Here is a 17,056-nt window from a genome sequence, read left to right as displayed (position 1 = left end):
ATATTTAAATCTTTGACCTGTTCGGAATTCAACTTGGTGAATGGTATGAGGGTAGGATTTAGCTGTGTAAGAGCCAAGTGGCTACATAGTTGTCCCAACACAACTGAGATTAATGAATTTCTTCGCTATTCAAGATGCCATTTTTTACACTAATCACTCATATATATTTGGGTCTATCTTTTTAACTTCACATTTCAATGGTCTATTTGTATACTAGCACCATTGCTTTAGTTATTGAGGTTTTATAATACCTGAAAGATCCAGGCCCCTTCATATTTCTCTTTTAAGAATTATAATGGGGAAAATAGGGGAAAGGTCATTGAGGACCATTTCTAAAGGACACATGGACAAAGCCAAAGCGGGTAGGATCCAGGGTGGGAGGCATGGATGGTTGGGGTGGGGGATGGAGGGGGGAAATTGGAGACAACTGTGTTTGAAAAACAATTTACAGAAATGAAAAACGTAAAATAAAAAATAAAATTTTGTAACTAAAAAAAAGAATTGCTGGTTTGTTTCATTTACAGATAACATTAAAAATTAATTTGTCCAATTTATTCCCTACTAGCATTAAATTTGTAAGTTATTTTAGGGAGATTGACATTTTTAGAGTAATTCTTCCCATCCAAGAACCTGAAGTCTTTTTATTTGTTCCAATTTCTTTTGTGTCTTTTCATAATATTTTAATGCTTTCTTCATATATGCCTGGACACTTAAACTTCTTACAAGGTATTTAGTCTCTTTTGTTTCTATTGTAAATGGGTTTTTTCTTCCATTGTCTTCTAACACATCTATTTTTATGTAAAATATAGACATATAACATATCTATATGTATAATATATACATACATGTATATGAAAGATACTGATTTCTCTCTATTAAATTTGTGTCCTTTGACCTTACTGAATTTCTGTTATTTAGAACACTGGAAAAACAAAACAACAGTAATTAGAATGTAGTAATAATATTCATATTGTAGAATGCATGAGAAATTTTACTGCATCATTAGGACAAGAAGAGAAGATCCCAAGGCAGACTTCTTCTTCAACCCATTTCTGTCAGTTTTTTTCTTCTTTGCAACTGGAGTGAAGTAGCACAGGTTTGTGGAATGGATCGTAGAGATCCCTAGGCATGCCTGTATTCTGGAAGTTAACATTAAAAAACAAAGTTAGGAAGCCATTGGGAAAAATCATAGAGATCATTAAATAGAATATCATTAGTTATGGTTTATATTACCTCATCGATACTGTCCGCTTAATGAGCTTTGGGACATTAGGCAGGGTAACCTCTCTAAGCCCCATGGGCTTATCTGTAAAATGGAGTTCAAGATGGTACTACTCTTAGATGGTTGCCATGCAAATTAAAACACAGTGCATTGCCGAGCATTCTTAGTTATCACCCCAGAATCTGGGTCTGCCTGGCTTAAGCAGAAAAGGATTTGGAGCAAATATAGTATATCTCAGACTTGCTAGAAGAGCTGGGGAACTGGACTCAATTATACGGCTCTGAAATACAGTCAAGATCGTGACACAGAACTAGTCTGGAGGGGATGGCTGCATTACCACTGTGTTGAATGAGAGAGCTTGCGTCTCCTGTTCTGGGGCTGTCATCAGTACTGTTCTCACTGCTGCCTTTGGAGCTGACTCTTGCTGCTACTGCTTCTTGAAATAATTCTGCCCTGTCCCCAATTCTTTGTATCATTAGCTCCTTGTCCAAACATGCCAGACAAGTGATCCTCGGTCATATAGCTGTGCCTTGCAGCAGGGAACTTGGGAAAGAAGTTTGCCATAATATTAGATTTTATGAGGGGATTCCGCCCTTTTACGAGGAGGCCTCTGCTCACCACAAAGACTTAGAAAACTGGGAGTTCCAAAGCAAAAGAGAGGATCAGAGCTGGGCAGTCTAAAATCTGATTAACTGCCAGTACTATAAAATGCTTAGTACTATGCCTGACATGGGGCAAGAGCTCCCAGAATGTTGGCTTTTATTAATTTTTATTTGCCAGTCCTTATTTGAGAAAAAGGTTTGGGAGATTTCTTCTCCCAGATCTGATTTCGAAGCACATAGATCAGGGCTAGAGCAATAAAAGTTAAAGGGTGGGTATAATTTCTAAGGCTAGAATTTACATGGAAGTCCAATTAAGTTTACTAGAGGCACCTCCCAACTGTTTTGAAGTAACTCAAGAGTAATTCTGGACTTGTTAGCCAAAATATATAAACCACCAATAGCCCAGATTGCCACTGAGACTCCACTGCCATTCCTTCGTTGCCTGCTTTCCACCTGGTTTCCCATTTACAACAGTGGTCAGCAGTAATGTAGTTTACAGGTCCTGGCTTAGTGTCAGAGGCCAGCTTAGGGTCAGCTCTACCAGTGACTACCACTATGATCTGGGGCAGATTATTTAATCCCTCCAACTCTTACCTGTGTGTGTTCAAAAAGAATGTTCCAAGATTATTTTTGAGGATTTAAATGAAAATGTGTGAAAACACCTTGCATATAGTGAGTACTACTCTGTAAATATTTCTCTCAAAACACAAAACAAGAGCCCTGGGAATTGTAGTAGATCAAATTGTACTTTTCTTTGAAAAAGTTGAAGAAATCTGTAATAAGTCAATATTTAAGCCAAGGTAATTTAGGGCAGTAGTTTCAGAGTGTCCATGAAATCACAATACTTTTCTAATAATACTAACACGTTATTTACCTTTTCCACTTTTATTCTTTTAAGAGTGCAGTTTCCACAGGCTAGTGATGTGTTGTGTGATGTCAGAACAGACTGAATGCAAAAGCAGCTATGAGAATCCAGCTGTCTTTTATTTAGTTGAATATTAAGGAGATTTGCAGAAATGTAAAACAATGCCATTCTTTTCACTAAGTTTTTCTTTTGTTTTGAAAAATTGCTTTTCTTATGAGAAAGTATTATTTATATTAACATGCTGTTTATTATTATTTTTAAAAGAATTAATAAACATTTTAAAATTCCTGTTTTAATTTCTATTTTGGCAACTATTGGTAGATGTAACCTACATAAACAAAAGCTCTTTGAGGAGCTCAGTTTTTAAAGCTATTAAGGTATGTTGAAACCAAAGAGTTGAAGAACTGCAGTATTAGCAGAAAGTCCCATGTTTTCCATTACAGGAAGCAAAACTTGACTAATTTGTTGGAGATAGTTGAGTAAACCTTTGCTTAAGTATGTGGACTTGGACTGACTTTCAGGAATCCTTACAGTTTGCCTAACAAAAATACACATACATGCACACAGAGAAAAGTGAAGTGAGTTATTAGAGAATTTATATAGAAGTAGAAAATTAATAAAGATTCTTTTGGATGAAGAAATATGATCAGTTAGTCTAACAGTCTGAAAAGATGATTTGGAAGAACTGTGGTCAAGTGGAAAGATTACTGAGCTAGGAATAAGTACTGTTTTGTGTTCTGTTCCTGACTCCTTAATTGAGTAAATGTTGTTAACTAAGTAATCTTTTCAGTGTTTTGAACTTGCATTTCTTCAAGTGAAGAATGGGAATAAATAATTTCTACCCTACCATTTCTTTTATTCAGCAAATATTTATTGATTACTTATGATATACTATGCCCTATTTTCAGTTATTACAGAAATAGGGGTAAAATATGCAAGGTTCCTGCCTCAGGAAGGTAACAATTTAATGAGAAGAAGGGATAAACAAGTATATAAATATTTGTAAATTGTGATAAGTACTAGGAAGGAATCAAATAATGTAAAATGAAAGAGAAAAATGCTACAGACCTATTTACACAGGACCAATAGAGAAGGCTTCTCAAAGACCAGAGGTATGAGAAGGAGCAAGGGACTAGCTTTCAGCAAACAGAATTGTGCATGCAAAGGCCTGAGGTGTGCCTGAAGTGTGGTATACATGAGGAATCGTAGAACAAAGTGAGGTTGGAGAAGTAAGCAAGGTCTAGGTCATGCAGGGCCTTATAGGCCATGGAAAGAAGCCTGCATTTTAGATGTATGAAGGGATAAAATGTATTCAAGCTGAGAAAACTCTAAGGGATTATTTGACCAGGCCAAGATGTTAATGAATATGGCTTAAATTCATTGAGGTAGTTGTGATGGAGAATGAGCACCACTACTCACAACTGTCCCTGGTTGATGCTCTCAGGGACAGACTAATGATTCAGAGAGTGATTTTAGTTTATTATTAAAATGCTTAAGTTCTTGCCCTGGCTGGGTACTCAGCTGGTTGGAGAGTCATCCAATAGGCCAAGGTTATGGGTTCAATCCCCAGTCAAGGCAAATATAAGAATCTACCAATGAATGTATAAATAAGTGGAACAACAAATTGATGTCTGTCTCTCTCCTCCCCTACCATCTCCCCCCGCCCCCACTCTAAAATCACTAAAATAAAAAAAAAAGTGTAGTTTCTTACTAAATTTTCTTAGTAGGTCTTTAACTTATAGTTATACCTCGATACTCATCTTCAGAACTTGTCAAACCCAATGCTATGTACACATAGCATTTTGATGAGAAAAAAAGTGCTTTAGCACTCAGCGCTTACTCGCCACTTGGTGCCCCTCTCTCATGGTGAAACAGAGGTCTGAAGCGTCAGTCTCACGGTAGCTCGCGAACAGTCGGGTACTCAGTATCGACACTCATCACAAGTTCTGGAATGAATTAATGACGAGTACCGTGGTACTACTGTACTTGTCAAACATGTATTAAAGAACTAAGTTCGTACAGATTTTTCTACTAATTACGTCTCTGTTTATTTTAGTGCCCTTCTTTTTAATGAAGTAAAATACATTACCACCCTGGAAGACCTTCAGAATATAGAAAATGTTCTGAAAGGAAAAGCAAACATTGTATTTTCATATGTAAGAGCCATTGGAACACCAGGTATTTATTAACTTCTACTTTAATCTTTGCTGTGCCTGTACTTGTATGATATATTGAAGACTTAAAATAGTGTATTTTAACCGTGATCTTAATATTTTAAAATAAATTTAAAGCATCTTTACTATTGTTTTCTATTTTTAATTGGCAGCATAGCATGGTGTTTGAATTGAACTCTGGAGCCAGTCAGCCTAGATCAGACCCCTTGCTCCATCAATTATTTATAGTATGAACTTGGACAACTTATTTATAGTATGAACTTGGACTGCTGCTTCTTCACTAAGATGGTGGAAAAAAAATTGTGCCTACCTCTTAGCGTTATTATAAGGACCAGATGAGCTTGAATAATTAAAATAATTTCTGGCATGTAATAGGTGCTGTGTGTTAGCTGTTACTATTTTTTATTTCTTTATAGTCCTCATGGTACCTGGTATAGTAGTTTATAGCATTTGGTAAATGTTGACTGACTAGCATGCTTTTTAAGTATTTTGGTATTTGCTGTTTGTGAGATATTTTTCTTGATTTTTCAAAAATCTAACTTTGACAGAATCAATTTGTAAGTACAGAATAGGCATTTAACTTGCCTATTTGATTTAACCTGGATTGTGTTTAGGCCAAATGGGCAGAGGAGTGATTATAAAGATCGACTATGGAATTTAAGCTGAGTGAAGAGAAAAGAGAGGATTTGAAGGGGTTACTGACAGTGAAAAGTGGGTAGCATTATAGGTCCTGGAGGGTTAGAGTTATGTACTAGACTGAGTAACCTAGTCAGATGGAGGGATGGGGGAGGGGAGGATGATGCTAGACATTGAAATTATGGAGGAGTTTGCAGTAATTGCTAATTAAAGGCCTGCAGTGGGACCAGAACAGTGAGTGGTTAAGGTAGGATTAAAGAAAAATCACGGGAGTCTATAGACAAGGCCAAGGATTTTGAAAGGATCATCTATGGGGATAGTAAAATCACCAAGGATTCTGACAGGAGTAGTATTGGAGAAAGTGACAGTGTGACAGAAGCTAAAATCTTTCTGTAATGAGGGGGAGTGACCCTGGCTGGGGAGGTAAATGACTCCAGCGGGGCAGCGAGGCAGCAGCGTCGTGAGTGGAATAATCTGATGATATGCGATGTAAGTGGTAGAAGATTAGGTGGTGGAGGGGAAGGTAACTGCCTGGAAAGGATAGTGAGGAAAAAAGGGAAAATAAAATATGAAAGGAAGAAATCTTCAAAGAAGCACTTCAAGAAAATTTCCCAGAAGGATTCAAGCTTCCAAAGAGGAGGAACCCATTGAGTCCTAGCATAGCAGATGAATGTAGATCCGCACCAAAGCATCTATCTCATTTTGACATTTCAGAATATTGGGAACAAAAATTATTCTCAAATGTTTGGAACAAAAATTATTCTCAAATATTCCAGAAAGAAAAAAGTTTGCAGTTAAAGGAGCAAGAATCAGAATGGCATTGGACTTCTCAATTGCAGCCCTGGAAACTGAAATTCTCGGGAAAATGACTTGAACCTCAAATTCTATAAGCAGACAACTATAGTTAGTTATATGAAAGTGGAAGAAAGACACTTTCAGAAGTGCAAACTTGCAAAAAATGTGTATTCCATATTTCCTCTCATAGGAAGTACTAGAGAATGGGAATAAGGGGGCAAATCAGTCAAGAAGACATGGGTAACAGACCAACAGAGCTAATACAAAAGAGAGAATAGGAGATCCCTGGGATGATGATGAAGTGAGTCCTTAGGATGAAAGTTGCATAGCAGGTCAAGTAGCAGTAGTCTATATAGGACATTTCTGCAGAAGAGGGAGTAGATGGTATACTTGATATATTTGAAGTGTTAAGAGGATTAGACAATTGTGCAAGAATTTAGGAATAAATTAGTAAGAAATGTATACAAAAATAAAGAAAAAGATAGGTATAACTATAGTGAAAAAAGAGTTCAGTAAAGGAAAAGTGTTCATTTTGTACTCTATGGCTCATTTGTAAATAATATTTACTGACTCATAACAATATAAATACTGACTATTGATTTAATAAAAATTAGAACTATATTGGGAAAATTGAGGGGATACAAATGTGTACATTTGTGGAATGGAGTTTTGGAAGAAAGAGCTAATTTATCATCTTCCCTGGTGGGAAGTCAGTAGATAAGACTAACACAAAAAAATTAGAAAATAAGAATATAACAATATAAGTTAGAGACTTAGAGGTAAATACCTAAAGAAACAATAAAAGAGTTGAAAGTAGTTGTCCCTTGGAAATTGGAGATAGGGTGGAAGGTAGAGAAACTCTTTTTCTTAATGTGCCTGAAGAATGATAGTTGTCTTTTTAAACTATATTCAAGAATAAGTTTGATTACAAAAAAAAAAACTAAGCGAGAAACAATACACAGATATATAACATGTAAAAGTTGTATGGTGGATTTGTATTCTCTTCCCTTCTACTAGGAAGAAGCTATCACAGATTTTTCATGTTACATTGTCAAGTATAACTCTTTTATGCTCCTTATTCTCCTCTTACCTTGAATAGAATAGACTTTTCATAATTTCTTTAACTGCTTGCATTTTCCCAACTGGGATCCCTACAAAGGATTTTTCTTTAAATATAATACAGCATGAAAGGGTGTAGGGCAATCTAGAGAATAGAAGTTTGTGTAGAGTCACAGAAACTAACTCCTCCTCTCTCCCAACTCTCTTATCTATTCTTCAGAGCACAGGGCAGTCATGGAAGCTGCTTTTGTGTATGGGAACACATACCAATTTGTCTTAACCACAGAAATTGCCCTTTTGGAAAGTATTGGGTATGTATAAGTGGCATATATCAACAGTTTTAAGTTTATTTATTTCACAATTGTTATTTATCAATTCCATTATACTCTCACAGTGTGGACTTGTCTAAGAGAAATTGTAAGCAGATGTGAACATATAAATGAAACCTGAAATCACCTTCATTACTATTATCCACTGTACTACCGTCTGAAAATGAATTTAAATATGCAGAAGTGATGTTAGACTAAGGTGAATGAAGACAATATGGATAAGACACAAGGTGTGATCCTATGAATGTCCAAGTGTATTCAGGAATAGATCTCCCACAGTGATGACATAGGTGATAAAATAACAGCTTTCATAATTAAGCTCCATAAATTCTTTCTGAGAATTCTATTACTTACTTTCTCATAATCTTAAGTATATTTAAGTACAGTTTTTGAATAGAATGTTTTAGATGTTTACTTTTTTGTCTATTTCCTAGCTTACAATTTTAGGTAGGGGCCTTCTTTTGACTGTTGTCTGGGTAACATAGGCTTAAAGTTTTTCTTTTTAGTGTTTAGGGACACAAGGAATGGCCAGTGCATTTTAAAGACTTTAAAATGTTCCGTTTGGCTTTAAAATGTTCTAAAATCAGGAAAATTAATCCAAAGCAGGGCCAAATGGTGATCATGTGACGTTTTTATACCATGATAGTTTTTGAGTCTCTTGCCGACTATAAGAGACTCAAAAATGACTGTTTTCCCTTAGAAAATAGTGATTATTTGATATACCACACACAAGTAATTAAGTCCCAGACATTTTACAACTCTCTAAATTCAGAGATTAGTGCATAGAAAACTGATAAAGTTGAATGATGTGGGGGGGTGGGGAACGGGTTGGCAGAAAATAAAGTTCCTGCACAGAGAAGTTGTGTTTATTGATGCCTGTACAACAGCTAGCATTCCTTTTCCACTTGTCTGTTCTTACTGAACTGTCATTCTGCTGGTTCCCTCATCAATGAGTTAAATAAAACGTTGATGCGTGTCTACTACTCATAGAAGAATCAGGGTTTTTAACAATTTGAGATTTATGCTGATAGTATCATAAACCTTTACTGTAAGTAGTCATTGAGTCTCAAACTACAATAAGCAATCATTTATCCAGCTACTCTGCTACTCCCAACTGCCAATTTCCCATCCTAGAATAGGGAAAAGCCTTGTTATTCTCCACCCCATGGTGATTCTCTGGTGGCCCCACAGTTTCTCTTAGGGTTAGTTGTTTGTACTTTCTCTTTCTTGTGTTACTGGCTTGTTTTTCAGATAATGAATAATTGTAAATAATGGTCACATGCTTAAAACACAAAGGGTGGTTATTTATTGGCAGGGCATATATAAGTTCTATTATTTACTTTAAAAATCTTCAGCAAGGTATGCCATATGTATTTTTTATCCTGACCTATGACTAAACACAGTAATGTTCTGAAAGAAAATCTGCTTTTCTCCACTTAAAAATGGGAATTAAAAATGTACAGTTATTCCATTTTGATATACTTTTGAGTATGTGAAATATTGGAGATATTTGAATTCTCATTTATTCATGGATAATGAGATGATGAGAAGTCATACCTGGACCTGATGTGACCAGGAACGACTATTGTGAATGGATTCACAATACAGTAATCTGATTACCCCATTTCTGGGTGAAGTAGTTGGCTATAACTTTAGACTATCTCCTAATGAGGGAGGAGAGAATGCCTTTTTTTCTTTCATGTGCTCATTCTTTCATTTAACAAATATTTATTGAATACCTTTTATGTGCTAAGCACTATTCCAGTTGCTGGGGATGTAACAGTCAATGAGACTAGTATACCTATTGTTATATAATGTTGGACCTTATTATACATGAAATTGTATGTCGGTTAAGAAGGGTGTATATTGACAGGTAGTAAAAGAGGTAACATGCCATAGAGATACCAGTACTCTCTGCTACCTCCCTATGTTCCCGGCTTAAAGAATCTGTGTATAGGCCAAGAAGGGTGTTACCCTCACCCCATGCATATCACATTCAATTAAGTCAGAGGCAGCCAGCTCGCCTAGGGCCAGCCGTGATGGATTGCATCAGTTTACCTGAACAAATGAGATCCCCTCTCCAGGAAACTTAGAACTGGGCATAGAAAAATGGTCCTACAGTGTAGTGGCTCTCTTGCTCACAGGAATGTTTTGCCCACATTGAAGTAAATCAGAGAGAGTTGTCTTTATAGAAAGTTGGGAGTTGAAGGGTATTAATGGCAAAATGAAGGTCTCAGAACTCTTGCAGTTCAGATCTCTACATTTACTCTCTGATCCAATTATTTTAAAGTTCCCTGTATTCAGTGAGATACTCTTCTGAACTTCCAGTAGGTGTTTCTCCCTATCCCTCTTTTTGGTTTCTGATATTTATAAGCAAATGATCCCTGATTAAATAACTTCCCAACATTATTTCAGGAGTTGTGATACGAGTTCCAGCCTCAGCGAGGTCCTCCTACTGTCAACACTTACCTTTCAATATGTGACTATTTAGGGTCCCCTCAAAAACTTAAGTACTCTGTGCCTTGGCTATACTGTTTCTTTTGTCTGAAATGCCCATTTGTTTTATCTTCTTAGAGAAGTCATTCTCTCCCTTGCTGCTTTTAATCTCTGTGATGATCTACTGAATCCCTTCTTTATATCCCCTCCCCAACTTGAGGCAGAATTAAGTATTTCTTTGTTTCTCATAGCACTTTGTTTGTTATAGCACTTATAAACTACATTTTAATTGTTTTACTAAATATATCTCCTTTAGTTTAAGCCCTTCATTGATTTGAATTGTCTTATTCATCTTAATCATTTGTATTTTAGCACAGGGCCTAGTATATAGAAGGCATTCAGTAAATCTTTGCGTGATCATTTCTTTTGTTGTTGTTGATATTTATTTATTTATTTATATTTTTTTGATTGTTGTTCAAGTATGTTGTCTCCATTTTCCCCACTGCTACTCCCCCCCACCTTCCACATTCAATCCTACTCTCCTTTGGCTTTGTCCATAGGTCCTTTATATATGTTCCTTCCCCTTTCCCCTGTTATCCCTCTCCCTCCTCCCTTCTGGTTACTGTCAGTTTGTTCTTTATTTCAATGTCTCTGGTTATATTTTTGCTTGCTTGTTTGTTTTGTTGATTAGGTTCCACTTGTAGATGAGATCGTATGGTATTTGTCTTTTGCTGCCTGGCTTATTTCACTTAGCACAATGCTTTCCAGTTCCATCCATGCTGTCCATGCTATTGCAAAGGGTAGGAGCTGCTGCTTTCTTTCTGCTGCATAGTATTCCATTGTGTAAATGCACCACAGTTTTTTGATCCACTCATTTACTGATGGGCACTTAGGCTGCTTCCAGCACTTGGCTATTGTAAATTGTGCTGCTATGATCTTTGGGGTGCTTACATTCTTTTGCATTGGCTTTTCAGGATTCTTAGGGTATAATCCCAACAGTGGAATTGCCAGGTCAAAAAGGAGTTCTACTTCTAGTTTTTTGAGGAAATTCCATACTGTTTTCCATAGTGGCTGCACCAGTCTGCATTCCCACCAACAGTGTACCATGGTTCCCTTTTCTGTACGACCTCACCAGCACTTGTTTGTTGATTTATGATGGCCATTCTGACCTGTGTGAAGTGGTATCTCATTATGGTTTTAATTTGCATCTCTCTGATGGCTAGTGATGCTGAGTATCCTTTCATATGTCTCTGGGCCCTCTGTATGTCCTCCATGGAGAAGTGTCTGTTCAGGTCCTTTGCCCATTTTTTAATTGGATTGTCTTCCTGGAGTGGAGTTGTGTGAGTTCTTTATCAGTTTTGGAGATCAAACCTTTGTCCGAGGCAAATACAGGCAAATATATTTTCCTATATGGTTGGTTCCTTTTTCATTTTGCTGATGTTTTCTTTAGTCATGCAGAAGCTTTTTATTTGATGAAGTCCCATTTGTTTATTCTTTCCTTTATGTCCCTTGCTCTAGGGGATATATTGGTAAAAATTTTGCTACACAGAATATCTGAGATTTTCCTGCCTATCTTCTCCTTTAGGACTTTTATGGAATCACAACTTACATTAAAGTCTTTTAGCCATCTTGAGTTTATTTTTGTGTATGGTGAGGTCAAGTTTCATTATTTTGCATGTAGCTGACCGGATCTCCCAACACCGTTTGTTGAAGAGGCTATTTTTATTTCATTTTATGCTTCTGCCCCCTTTGTTGAATATTAATTGACCATATAGACATGGGTTTATTTCTGGGCTCTCCATTCTGTTCCATTGATCTATGTGTCTGTTCTTATGCCAGTACCAGGCTCTTTTGATTACAGTGGCCTTGTAATCAAGTTTGATATTAGGTATTATCCCTCCTACTTTATTCTTCTTTCTCAAAATTGCTGTGGCTATTTGGGGTCATTTATGGTGATCATTTCTTTAATCATTGAATCTATTAGAAATTGCTTTATAATTAAATTTGAAATCAGTGAACTTTGGAGCTCAGTTTAAGCATGTATCAAGAATTAAAATAACATTTTAAAAATAAAAATTTGAAGTATTTTGCCAAACCCTTCTAATGCCCCACAGAGATTTTTAAAAATGCTATTTTAACTTTGGCAAGCCTTACCCACTCTAAGTTTATCTTTGAATTCTCATATTGAAGGGAATGCCAAAACTCAAATTATATACCATATTTGCTGAGTTTTGTAATATTTCAGATACAAATTCACAAACTCCCACAAAGTGTCACATGGTTTCTATCTTAAGGCATGTGTTGGCTGAAGTTTATTCAAAACAGATTTGGGTTTAAATTAAACCTTGAAAATTTGTGTTACAGAGCTGTATTTAGCAAATTTCTAGAAAAGAGACTATATTTAAAGATAATCTTATTGTCCTCAAGGTGACAGCCTTTTTAAAAATATATATATATGTAGGCCTGCCTATAACCTAATTTAGAAGCTACCATATGAAAAATTCAGGAAAAAAATTGCTTACGCAACTCATGTGGTTTGTTAAAAATATTACGGTTAAAGGTTCTCTTTAATATTCTATATCATTAGCTTAGGTCCATTTTATTTTAATGTTATACTCTTTTAGGCTTTTACTAAAACATTTATTCAAAAACATGAGACTTAAAGAAATTTGTTATGCCTTTCTGGATGGTAGAAGGATCACACATTGAACTTCAAGTGGGTCTGTCCCTGATTTTTAATTTGCAGATTGGAGGATATAGAATATGCTCATCTCTACTTTTTTCATTGTAAACCAGTCTTGGACTTGACCCAGCAATGTAGAAGAACACTAATGGGGCAGCCGTTGACTACCCTGAACATTTATCGATTTCTTAAGTCAATGGCAGCACCACTGCTGGTATGTGCCTTATTTTAATATTTTAGATAATCTATATATTAAGTTTATTGTGTTGATTCACAGATATGCATTTCACTTAGATGAGCTACATATTTTACCCTTTCCTTGAACATATGTCTTGAATATAGGAGTATTTCCTTATTAAAGGTAGAAGAGATGATAGACTTGTCATAAAATGATCATTTAATGTCTTAAAGTATTGTATTAAAACTCAAATATAGCCTTGTGTATTGGCAATATTCTGTGATGGTTATAATGAACTGTGACTGCTCTGAGCTCACAAAGACCACATCATGGTCAATGAAAGACCTCTTGTGAATATTTTGACTACTGTTTTAAAAGTTGGTAAATATCGGAAGTATAGCATTTCTGGTGTTTCTTTTTTCTTGATATTAGCCTGGAAGAATTTTACAGAGACACAGGTGTTGTTGACCAGCATACTTTTCTCTTTGAAAGTTTGAAGGGTTGTCCTGAACATGTGTAAAACCTTCAGTAGGCCTTTTCATTCAGCATGTCCTTTTTTAAATAAAAATGGTGCATACATATTATAAATAAATTCAAACAGTGGAGCAAAGTAAAAGAAGAAAATTTAAAGCTACGTAATTCCATCACTCAGAAATGAACTGTGAGGTGACTTCATGGGAGGTCTAAGTGCACCATGGAAGGAATGAATAGATTAGTGGATATATTATATTATATTGCATATGCTACTTTACAGTAAGAAGTATTATATTTAATCTTATTTGAATTTAATAGAAGAAAAAGAAATTGAAAAAAAAATCGATCTGAAACTAGAGGGATTATGGGACTTTTGATAAATTATATCTTCATTAGAGGCCTCAGGAAATATTATCTTAAGTGTTGTAAATGATTATGAAAAACATTAGGAAATTAACTCATTATTTTTTAAAAACTATGTTTTCATTTAAGATAGGATTGACTCACCCCTTCCTGTGAAAGATGAGAAAATTAACTTCATACATTGCCCTCTCATATCGTGTAACCCTGTTGATGATTATTGTTAGTTTTATTATTTTTACATTATTAAGGTTTATAATATTTATATTGTATTTTGTAATCATAATTCTCACTTTTAAAAAATCATCGCTTCTGCCTTTAAATAGATTAAGAACTCCCCATCTCCAATTTTACTGGCCTCATTCCTGGGTTCTTTGAGTCAGTTATTGGTTTGGTTTGACTTTGGCTTCAAACAATTTTTTTTTAAAAAGCAGTATATGTCTTTTTCCTTTCCCTTCATATGGAGGAGGAACATTTATCTCATTTCAATGGGGAGAATACCCTATGAATTTGTTTTGCTTTCCCATTTTAGCATAGAGCCCTGAAAGAGAACTATCAGTTCACAGTACAATTAGTTCTTCACTATTTCTCTCCAGCCTCCTTTCCTGTTCTTCCAATATTCAGATATTAAGTATTCTCAGGATTTTCGTCTACTTGCCAGTACTGTTTTTGCTACTGGGGCAGTATTAGGACTCAGCCCAAGCTTTACTAAAAATCTGTTTTCTTCTTTGGCTACAACATTATAATTCGAAGTTGTGCCCCTTTCCTAAAATTTCTGTTCATGAATTTTTCTCTTGCTGTTTTAAAAACAATTTTTTTTAAGGTAGGTAATGAAGAAGGAGATTCTCTAATCTCATTTCACTTTATTATACTTACCAGGAATTATGTAATTGTAGTTTTGAAATCAGTGCCCATTTGGAGAGCCAAGCTGAAAATTTACACCTTGGTGTCAGCCTAGAAAGACTTGGCAGTCCAAGAAACACAGAATAGTGGACTCAGAGTTCCACAAGAGCCTCAGAAAAAGATCTTCCAGTCTTCTGCTGGAAGACAGAAGTCTGGCTGCTAGCATTCTGGGAACTGAGTGGGAAGGGGGTTGGGGAGCAACTCAACATTTGATTACTTAATTCCCCTGCTTTTGGCATGCTGTTCACACTGTCAGCTGTTTCTGAAGTCCCCCCAGATTTCTCCTGGTGTGAGGGAGGGACAGTTGGCTATGCTCATGGAGTTGGGGAGGGGAACCTAGGGATGTAACTGCTCCTCCAAAGCTTTTACTTACTCCTCCTTTAAAAGAAGACTTTCTGCCATTCCTCCTCCATTATTTCTTTCCCAATTCCAGAGATACCAGGCACTGACAGTTCCTGAGCAATTTTAGGATTTATTCTGCAGTTAAAATTGAATTGTTTCTTAGCTTTCTTTCATGGCTTAGAGTTTTGTTTTGTAGTCAGTTATCCTGTTTTCCAGCATCCAAAATTTTGCTGCCTTTTCTGTTTTCATTTCTTCACATATGTAGGTATATCTCTTCTGAAAAATCCTACTGCTATAGTTTTCCTGGGATTTCTGGAGGCAGCAAAATTAGATGTGTGTGTTCAGGCCGCTGTCTTAACTCAGATGTTCCTCATTGTTCTGTAATATGTCATATGTTAAATTCTAATACGAAAGAATGTATTTCTTAGTTATCTGTTCTATTTTATTTGAAACTCTCTCAGTACCACACTTTTATTTATTGATTTTTTTCTTTATAATATGCTTATTCCTTATGGTTGTAATTTTATGTTTAATGCCTAATAAAATTTGTTAGTTTTATAATTCTTAAACTGTATAGGTATACTGGAAGCATTAAACTTAGAAATCATGAGACCATTTCTGGTAATGTAGGATTTATTTCATAGACTTGTACTTATACTCATGACTAAATAAGAATTAACAGGGTTTAAATCCAAATGTTGGAATATTATTATCACATTTTGTTCTTTTTTAAAATGAAGACTGAAGTTGCTGAAGATCCTCAACAAGTTTCAACTGTTCATCTGCAACTAGGATTACCGCTGGTTTTTATTGTCAGTCAACAAGCTACACATGAAGCAGATAGAAGAACAGCAGAATGGGTTGCTTGGCGTCTTCTGGGAAAAGCAGGAGTTCTACTCTTGTTAAGGTATCTTAAACTTGCAAAACACTGATATTTTTCTCATATTTAAATGTGGTAATATGTTCACTTGTAAATAAACTCAAATCTAGAACTTTTAGAACAAGTTGAGCTAAAGTCTATAATTTTTAGCTTGTTTAAAATTTCGACCTTAAAATTTTTCTAAATGAAGGTAGAGACTAGAAAATTGGTCTGTATTTATGTGTAAAATTTCTGACTCACAAAATTTTAATATTTTTTCATAAACTTTTTTGTTTTTTAGTATGAGAACTTAACAGTTGTTTTTTAGATTGACGTTCTGGATAAGTATTATCCTTCAGATTAGCAACATAAAACTTTTATTTTCATTTTGAAAAAGGGACTCTTTGGAAGTGGACATTCCTCAGCAAGCTAATGTAGTCCTCAAAAGAGAAGAGGTTAGTCATTTTATGTATTGGTCTACAATGTCTGCTTACTTAGAGTTAATACATGGGGTGCTACAGTAATATATACTTATTATAGAAAAATTCTGTACATTGTCACTATTCAAACATAATTGGTGTTAACATTTTGGTTTTTTCATTTCTCTCTTTTCCCACATTCATATGTATATTCATATGTAACATGAATATATATATTCACTGATTGTTGTGCTATGATGCCTGCCTTTGTATACTGTTTTGAACATCACTGATTCTTCCTTTTGCTAAATATTTAGAAGTGAAATTTTTAAGGTTTTTAAAATCCATTGTCAAATTTCCCTCCAGAAGGGTCATACTTTTACTGAAAGGGTTTGGAATTCCTTGTTTCTCATACATCTTTGCCAATACTGAGCATTAATCTAAAAAAAAAAAAAAGCCACCTTTTTTTAATAGGCAAAGAAAGTTGTTGTTTTTAATTTTATATGTGTTTGATTATTAGTGAGGCTGAACTTTTGAAGGGTTATTGGCCATTTACTTTTAATTTGTACATTTCTATAAATGTGTCTTTTTTCTTAAGTCTTTAAAATTTTTTTCGTACTTATTAAGAACTCTTTAACTCTGAAAATCTAAATATTATGTACCTATGCTAAAAAATTGATTGGTATGTTTACAAACTGCCGGACAGTTCAAACTTAAGCT

At 35.2% G+C, this 17,056-nt stretch overlaps 1 protein-coding gene across 4 annotated transcripts in view; it reads left to right on the top strand.

The window, feature by feature from the left end:
- TXNDC16 (thioredoxin domain containing 16) overlaps positions 1–17,056 on the top strand; it is a 75,035-nt gene that overhangs the window by 22,317 nt on the left and 35,662 nt on the right. For all 4 annotated transcript variants that reach the window (XR_008427357.1, XM_045201527.2, XM_024567266.3 and 1 more), the window contains 5 exons: positions 4,746–4,867; positions 7,574–7,664; positions 12,865–13,015; positions 15,799–15,965; positions 16,315–16,372. Coding sequence is in view for 3 of the 4 variants with exons in the window: in XM_045201527.2 (XP_045057462.2) it covers positions 4,746–4,867; positions 7,574–7,664; positions 12,865–13,015; positions 15,799–15,965; positions 16,315–16,372 (589 nt within the window). In the remaining variant the exon portion in view is untranslated. The remainder of the gene's footprint in view (positions 1–4,745; positions 4,868–7,573; positions 7,665–12,864; positions 13,016–15,798; positions 15,966–16,314; positions 16,373–17,056) is intronic.

The sequence above is a fragment of the Desmodus rotundus genome, chromosome 7 (genome assembly GCF_022682495.2).
Source record: "Desmodus rotundus isolate HL8 chromosome 7, HLdesRot8A.1, whole genome shotgun sequence".
Taxonomy (NCBI): domain Eukaryota; kingdom Metazoa; phylum Chordata; class Mammalia; order Chiroptera; family Phyllostomidae; genus Desmodus; species Desmodus rotundus.
Note: the sequence above shows the minus strand (reverse complement) of the source record. Positions and strands in the feature narration are given on the sequence as shown.